The following is an 8,283-nucleotide window of genomic DNA, read 5'->3' as shown; positions in this document are numbered from 1 at the left end:
GAGGTAGCATTGGAAAGAGTGTGTGTGCGTGTGTTTGTGTGTTATTAACAGATTTGGATCAAAGTTTCAGCTCCCCAATGCAAGGGACTGTAGCAATGCAAATAAGTGCATATTGAACAAGTTAGAGCAGAGGCCCTCTGCCGGTGCCTTTCCATAGGAACCCAGACCTATTAGTATATTTTAATTTGTGATAATGTATGGTAATCTGATTTTAACCTGTACATCTTTCCTGGTCTTTACAGTACCAGATGTATGCACATGGAAAATATAAAAAGGCCCTTAATGCGTCTTAGGTATTAATTCAGCTTCTTTACATCTGCAATCTTTTTGAAAATGTCAAGTTATTTTCAATATCTACTCTATCATTTTATTTTCATCTTTCATCAACAAAATGTACGATTTATTTATTTATTTATTATTATTTTTTTTCCCTCAGTTTTATGCTTCCAGTGCAGTGTGAAAATCAACCAATGGAATAGTGTAATGTAGAATTTCATCTTTTTAAGTGAAACAAATTGACAGTTGGTGACAACAAAATATTTGGTACTGAATGATATTGCAGACTATAAATTATAATGTATATTAAAAAAGATGAACATTTATTTTAAATAATTTAAAATGTAAATAACTAATCAACAATAAAAAAATGTATAATGTAATGTTTTATTTAAAATGTGTCATATTAACTTTAAAAAAAAAAAAAAAAAAAAAAAGGGTTAAGGCACGTTCACACTGCATATAGTTTGCACGGTGCAGGCATGACTGTGCCCATATTGAGCTCTTATTGCTAAGCGACCTTACAGGAAGTGACTTTTCCCGCTGGTTTGGACGTAAAGTAGGCCGCAGCTCTGCAGTATACATTTGTGACTTGTTTAATGGAAAGCCCTGGCTTTTCTTCTAAAGAGGAGAAGCAGATAAGAAGCTGTTAAAAGAAGGACGTGTCCATCCAGTCCTAATAGCACGGCGGGATCTGGGGGAGGAACAGCTTCATGAAGACCACGTCGAGGTGTAATTCAGGCTGAGCATGGAAGTGTTCAACAGCCTGTGCGGTATTTTTAAGATAACATTGGTATTCTGACAAAATGCTAGTCACACAATTCAACTTTTGACCAAAGACACCCCTTTTAAAGTAAACTAAATTTTAGCATCTTTGGCTTCAAACAATCATGTCATCAACCTGTAGTTACCGGCATGCTCGTGATTGCAGCATACACAGGGAGTCCGCGAACCTGTTTTCTGGGTGAACTCCTGTCCTGATAGGAACTTTTCTACGATATTCAGATTTTTCTCATGAAAAAAAATGAATTTAAGGAAACCGCCCCCGGCGAGAAAAGGCCTCAAAATAGAAGTTAGACATTGACTTTGGGAGGCTTGCTCTGGCAGCGAAGTGTTCAAGGTTAGCGCCACGAAGGACAGCGTGGGACTCTCCTTGATGGAATCAATGGCTCCATGTTAAAAGGAGGCACCGGTGCCAGCCTTCCTTCGCAGGGTGACTGAGTGCTCTGCTGAAAGCAGCGCCCGTCCAGCCATGCCTGGCGGCGGAACAGCCGGGATTAACGGAGCGATGCATCATAGCCGTGGCGACCAGTGATCTGTGGCCGACTTATTTATTGACTCGTCAGACCTATCGATTGTCTCAGGTGATGAAAGTCCAGACACACACGGCAAAGTTATGCAAAGTAATAAAATAAACAAACAGATGGGCCATGTTCCTCTTGTTTCATCACAGGGGCATTTAGGAACCTTGTTTTGTTTATTTATTTATTTATTTTTTCCATGTGAAAATGTTTTAGAAGTATAGGGCACGGACAAGTGTAAGTGCCAAATTAATTCTGTTCTATGAAGATAATCAGAATTACAAGAATAAAGTCATAAAGGTATGACAAATTTGAAATTCACACGAACACATTTTTAAACATTTTTATGGTAGGGAGTCACCATTTTGTGAATCATGACATGGGCGGCACGGTGGGCGACTGGTTAGCACATCTGCCTCACAGTTCTGAGGACGGGGTTTCAAATCCCGGTTCTCCCCGTGCCTGTGTGGGTTTTCTCCGGGTACTCCGGTTTCCTCCCACATTCCAAAAACATGCATGGTAGGTTGATTGACGACTCTAAATTACCCCTAGGTGTGAATGTCAGTGTGAATGGTTATTTGTTTATAAGTGCCCTGCGATTGGCTGACGACCAGTTCAGTGTGTACAAAGCCTCTCGCCCGAAGACAGCTGGGATAGGCTCCAGCAGGCCCGCGACCCAAGTGAGGATAAGCGATACAAAAAATGGATGGATGGATGACAATGTAATTTGAACGGAAATTTTAATTTGTGAGGAAAATTTACATTTATTAGAATGAAGTAAGAATGTTGCGAGGGGGAGGGGACATCTGTGTGGAAAAGTGAATTCTTTTTTACAAGAATTAAGTGGTTACTTGAATGGGAAAAGAAAAAAAATTCAGAAATCAGCATTTTACGAGACAATGTAATTTACGGGTGTCTTCATACAATCAGAAAAAGAATACAAAATTAAGTTTGACTTTTTCCACAATATTCTGATTACTTCTCAAAATGATCACTGTGTTCTAATTTTATTTTATTTTTTATTTACCCCGTATGACCCTAATTCTCCTTTGCTTAAATGCTTAAATCTCAAAAGGCAAATTTCAGGCATGTCCAGGAGGTTATCATCTATGATGTACAACTTGGAGTTGATCCAAATGTGAATTAATGGGCCTTGTCGGAGGACCTACTTTTTTGCTCGAGTTTATCCATGTTTCTGCTCACTAGTTAGCGCTTCTCTTGACAAATGTCTGAGTGAAAATGGGGTTTGGCTTCCATTGATGGCTAGTAACATATGTAGGGTATGGTATTTAGTTTTTGGTTTTTTTTCCTTGTGTGAAAACACTCCCTGACATTGCCAGTGTTCCGGCAGCAGAAGCTTATTTAACAAGCCATTAATCTCTAACGACAGAGGAGAGCGTGGCAGCAGATGTTTGTTAACAAACGTTCGCGGGGACCTTCGGTGTCGTTCTTCAATGTGACGCAACACCGCAGGTCACGAAGTGGTGCGCTGCAGAGTTTCGCGCCTATTTGCTGCTTTGTTATTGGACGTTCCAAAATAGTTGGATACCTTTTTGAAAATGAATAGCTAGATGTGTGAAAGAAATGATTTTTCTGCTCGTTATTTTATCAAGCAGCGCATGACTCGACACATTCTTTTCAGTCTTTTTCCAAGAGAAGAACATAGTTATACGTTGTTTTTGCCGCTCTTTTTGGTTGCCGTTGTTGGTGTATCGTGGCTTGGTAGAGTAAGGATATCACGAGAGAGAGGATTTATGAGAGCGCCACCTATCACTCTTTGACAAGTTCAAGGCAGCGTTAATATATTACTAAAACACTGTCTTGAAATGAATGTTTGTAAACAGTGAACAGCTGCGAGAGTTAGCCTGTTTACAATTGGTGAAATTAATATTCTAGTCTTGCTACCGAGGCAGATAGCTAGCTTACTAGCATCGCCAACATTAGTTCGTTTCCACTCAGACATTATGTGACGAAGCGTAGAAAAGCAGTGAAGTGGTTACTCATTTTCTGAAAAATTAGTACTTTTACTGTTGTACTACATTTTTATTGTATTGAGAAAAGAATCTGTTTATTTTCTTTTCACGTTTACCAATAAACCTACAGGGTGCATTCAATGGCAAAGTTATTTGCCCGAACATTTCAATACCGTGATACCGTGAAAGTGTTGTTTTTGCTCAAGGTTATCATATGATCAGAATCTGATACCTGCCCATGCTTTATGAAATTACAATGTTCTCATTAAAAAATTGGCACAAGTATGATTTATGTTTAAATTTAAATAAATACACTTCAAGTGGGGTTTTTCAACAAGAATCTTGATGAAGCCAACAAATGACTTTCGACCTTTGGACTCCTATTTTGGGTATCTTTCAAAATCAATATGCTTCTCTTGTTGACATATGGACATGAACAGTAATCCCTGAAGGTTATAAAAGGAACATTAAATTTATTGTTTGACATTTTCCTTCAGCTACTTCCATACAGCTGGTGGACGGCTAGTACCACTCAATATATATTGGCTTCTTGAATTGGCAGAAATATTACCAGTCACATTTTTACAGAATTGGGACTCGTTGAAAAGAACTGCACGGTTAAATTTTGTTGCCTTGTCACTTTAGAGTTCGGCAGTAATAATATTATTAAAACAATAAATGTTTTAGCAGGTTAGCCAGTGTCACCATCATGTCATAACGTCACATACCTCTGTGAGTTATTATAAAGACAAAAATCTGCATTATCCTTTTGAAAGCAAACAAAAAGATCATCTCATTTCACAAATATAAATATATTTTATGTTTTGGTATGTACAATATTCATTTTCCATCATCATCAACATTAGATTTGAGAGGGGGAAGAGAGAGAGAGCAAATGGACAGTGCCATGATTGTGTCCAAGCGTGCCGTCCGAAGACGGAACAGTACGTAATTGTTTTTGTTTAGTCAAGTTCGTAGGAGGCTGGTGGTGGCTGGACCTGCTAGACCAGAGAGCCCCGCGATATGCTCTCCTCCTGCTGCTCCCATTCAAAGTTCTGGCCTGTCATTTGGTAGAACATCATGTTAAAGGGCTTGTAGAACTTGTGCAGCCGCCGAATCACGTCCGGCTCTATTTTGGGGTGAGTTCTTCCTTTAGACTTGCCCAGGCAGCGGGGAGTGCTGCTGTCCTCGGGCTTCTTCAGACAAGGGAAGCCTTTCGTCTTGTTGAAGTAAAAATGTTTGTCTGTGACGATTCTCTTGAGGCCCAAGAAGTCCTGGACTTTGGCCATCTCACCCGCAGGGTCCACGATAAGTCTTTCGCCACTGACAAAGTGCATTTGGGAAAGAGGGAAGTACTGCATCCAGCTCTCCAGGTGCAGTGCGTATATTCCGATGCGTAAAGCGCTCCACGAGGCGTCTATAAGACCAAGGGTTCGGTTTTTGAAGGCAAGAACCTCAAAGGTCGGGATCTCGGGCTTCTTGGATAGAGTCTGCGTGTAGTCTGAAATGGCTCTGGTGACGGGATTACGCACCACAATAATAAGCTTGATGTCCCTGGCCATAGTGTGGATGCGCTTGGGCGCTTGGTTGGTCACAAAGTAACTGGGGGTCTTCTCCATGGTGATCTGCCCCTCCAGCGTTGAAGGCATCAGGTCCCTGGGAAGGAAACACAAAAAGACGTTTTTGAGATTAGTACACAGCCAGAAACGGATTGATTGATTCATAGTAAATCGTCATGTTTCAATGAGAACTCATTCTTTGCTATTATGTCTATTATTTGTCTAGTGTTCTTCAAATTTGGTAGCATTTGATTACAAAATAAAAATAGAAAAAATGGCAGGTGCAACAGCAAACTTTTTAAGCAGAGGTTCTTGAGACCTTTTTTTTTTTGCTAAATAAGGGAAAACTGTCTTCGGGTGCAAGGTCATTTTTGAAGGCCCATTGGAAATAGCCAAAATTATTCTATAATGGATGCTTAAAAACTAACTTTGAGACTAACTGCGTCTTTTTTAACATGGTTTCTTGAGACGTATTTGTGGGTGTACCCATGATAACCACGCCTAGCAAATTCCATGTTGCTAAGTGAAACACACGATCTTTGGGGGTAAGCTCTTTTTTAACGCCCACTGGAAAAGGCAAAAATTCCTCTAAAACTTATGTTTCCCCCCCAAAAATTAAGTCTTCCTGTATTTTTTTACGGATAGTTTCTTGAGACTTTTTTTGTGGGTTTTCCCGTGACGGACATCTCCACCAAATTTCATACGGCTAAGTGAAACTTGCTTTGAGGGCAGGTTTGTTTTTTAAAGGACGAAAGGGATGAGCAACATAGGCTAAATATATTATTAAATGTTTGCTTTAAACTAAAATGGCAGACTTCTGTGTCTTTTGGGGCATTTATTTGGGTCTACTCATGATAGAGATGTCAACCGAGTTTCACGTCACTAAGTTAAACGGGCTTCGGGATTTAGTTCATTTTTTTAGAGGACAGTTGGAACTAGGCAAAATTATTCGATAATGATCACTTCAAAACAAAATGCCAGACTTCTTGCGTCTTTTTAAGCTTGGGTTCTTGAGACTTTTTGTGCGTCATGATCGGCATGTCTCCCAAATTTCATGTGCCCAAGTCAAACTGGCTTCAGTGGCTGAATTTTCAAACATTTGCGAGGGGCGCAACTCAGCCGATTTTCGTGTCTGTGACCGAAGACTACTTAAGAATTAAAAAGACATACAAAGCAATTTCAACTATTAACACTGGGTATTATGTTGTGATGAGCAACCCATCGTAGCAGCTGAAATAATTACATCCACGGAGTAATGTGCCGCAGATAAAAGCCAGATAAAAGACAAGAAGATGAAACGGCAGCCGAGCGAGCATGCTCATTGCTTAATTGACTCCATCTGTGTTACTCCAGGAGCTGTTTTGGAACTTTAATAATGACTCTGCTGCATATCATTAATACCGGGGCGCCTGGGGTATTGTTTTGTCATACATTTATTATGCATATTATGCTTACATTCTGTGCAGGCAGCTTTATTCACTATTCCTTCCCTTCATTTCTTTCCAATGGGTGCGGGCAGGTCTTTTCTTCCCTTTCTCATTGATGGCATACGTGATTCATTAGGAGATTCAAGGTGATTATTTGTGTGCAATAGGAACGTCCCTCACTTCAGGAATACATCCCGCGGAAAGCCATTTGCCATGGCCTTCAATGTTCATCTCACCCTGGTGGCGAATACAGCAGTCGCGGTGGCATTGTTGTTTCTATTTTGGTATCACTAATAATACAGCATAGCATTAGCCTCCGGCGAAAAGCTTATCAAATGTTTACACTGATGCTCATTCCAATCCGCGCTCGCTTCTCCTTTTGTGGACTCTGTGATCCCGCCGCCAAATTCCATCCATTAAATCCTCTATGACTCTTAATTAACTGATCACAAACAAGTGTGCAAGCTTTCTCGCAAAGCACAATTCAAAAGTACGCTTTTCCTCCCTCACAAGTGATGTTTGCTCGCTAAATGAGCGCGTAAACGAGCAGAGCAAAGTGCAATTATGGCGTCTGTTACTGTCACGGAAATGAGGAAAAGTCTCCATAATTCTGTTTATAAAAGCAGCTTTCCTCCATTACTTTTTTTCACGCTTGCTTGTGATATCACAACACCCGCCCCCTCCTTGTCTCAGGCCTACACTTGTAACGATATTGTCACATCAATCATTTGCACTGTGGACGTATTCTAAATGAAGTCTCCTTTGCGCAAAGAATCCAATTTAGCCTGCATAACATAAGATGCGGTTATGCACATATCGACCACCCGCTCATGCGCATACGTTGCCCACACACATGGTCATTGGTTTCCAGGCTGAAAATCTGGCAAGTGGCCTAGTAATTGCATCTCAAGTAACAGTATTGCCTTCCTGATGGGTAATTTCCCTCTGGGTTGTGTTTGTCTCTCGACGGTATGGTGCTGTGCATACTCCCTGGTCCGTGTTAGGGAAATTAAACATATCTGCAGACTGCCGAGTGACTAGAGAGAAGATTCGCTTTCATTAGGTGCCCTCGCTTTCCACTAGTAATGAATGGCTAAAGTGTTTATTCCCTACTTCCGACCTTTTCAAGGAGAGCTCTTCTCTCGCCATTCCTGAAGTTCGGTTAGGTGGTGCACCATGGCCATAAAAAGAAGCTTATATGGAATCACCTTGGAACAAGCAATTTCCTACTCTATGGAGACGATGTCATTGGTAATGTGCCGTGTGTCTCGCAAAGCATGTCCAATCGTTCAAGGTTACCTTTTTGGGAGGCATAAAAAGCTATTGTCCTCATCCAGCGCAACACTAAACACCATACATTTAATTATAGGACAACGCAAGCACAAACACTTCCCTCTCTCTGTTTTCATGGTGTGCCACAATCACCATCATCATCATCAGTCATGGATCATGTGCATCTGAAATGTCAAGCGGTGACGGAAATCAGAAAGCTGATAAACAAGCTAATTCTTCCATGCATGGCAAATGGGTGCACGGCCGTCAAGTGGAACCGCGGTAAACAACGGCAAACTCTCACCGCCTCGTTTTTGTTAATTTCTATTTCTGTTGTCGCATCAGCTGCTGAACTTGACGTGGGTCATTCAGGTGGGTAGGTGACTAAAGCGATGGCGCTAAACGGGCCTTCCTCGCCATCTGCTCTTTGCGGATGCAGACCACTCAGAATATATACTTCATAAAAATGTGTTGC

The 8,283-nt window shown here is 40.9% G+C and overlaps 1 protein-coding gene across 1 annotated transcript in view; it reads right to left on the bottom strand.

Annotated features, from left to right (window-relative positions):
• Window positions 1-2,300: 2,300 nt before the first annotated feature.
• hs3st4 (heparan sulfate (glucosamine) 3-O-sulfotransferase 4) overlaps window positions 2,301-8,283 on the bottom strand; it is an 86,119-nt gene continuing 80,136 nt past the window's right edge. Inside the window, exon 2 of the mRNA XM_061750387.1 lies at window positions 2,301-5,206. Within this exon, the coding sequence (XP_061606371.1) occupies window positions 4,552-5,206 (655 nt within the window). The 3' untranslated portion in view covers window positions 2,301-4,551. The remainder of the gene's footprint in view (window positions 5,207-8,283) is intronic.

The sequence above is a fragment of the Phyllopteryx taeniolatus genome, chromosome 16 (genome assembly GCF_024500385.1).
Source record: "Phyllopteryx taeniolatus isolate TA_2022b chromosome 16, UOR_Ptae_1.2, whole genome shotgun sequence".
Lineage (NCBI taxonomy): Eukaryota > Metazoa > Chordata > Actinopteri > Syngnathiformes > Syngnathidae > Phyllopteryx > Phyllopteryx taeniolatus.
This window is presented reverse-complemented; position numbering and strand designations above follow the sequence as displayed.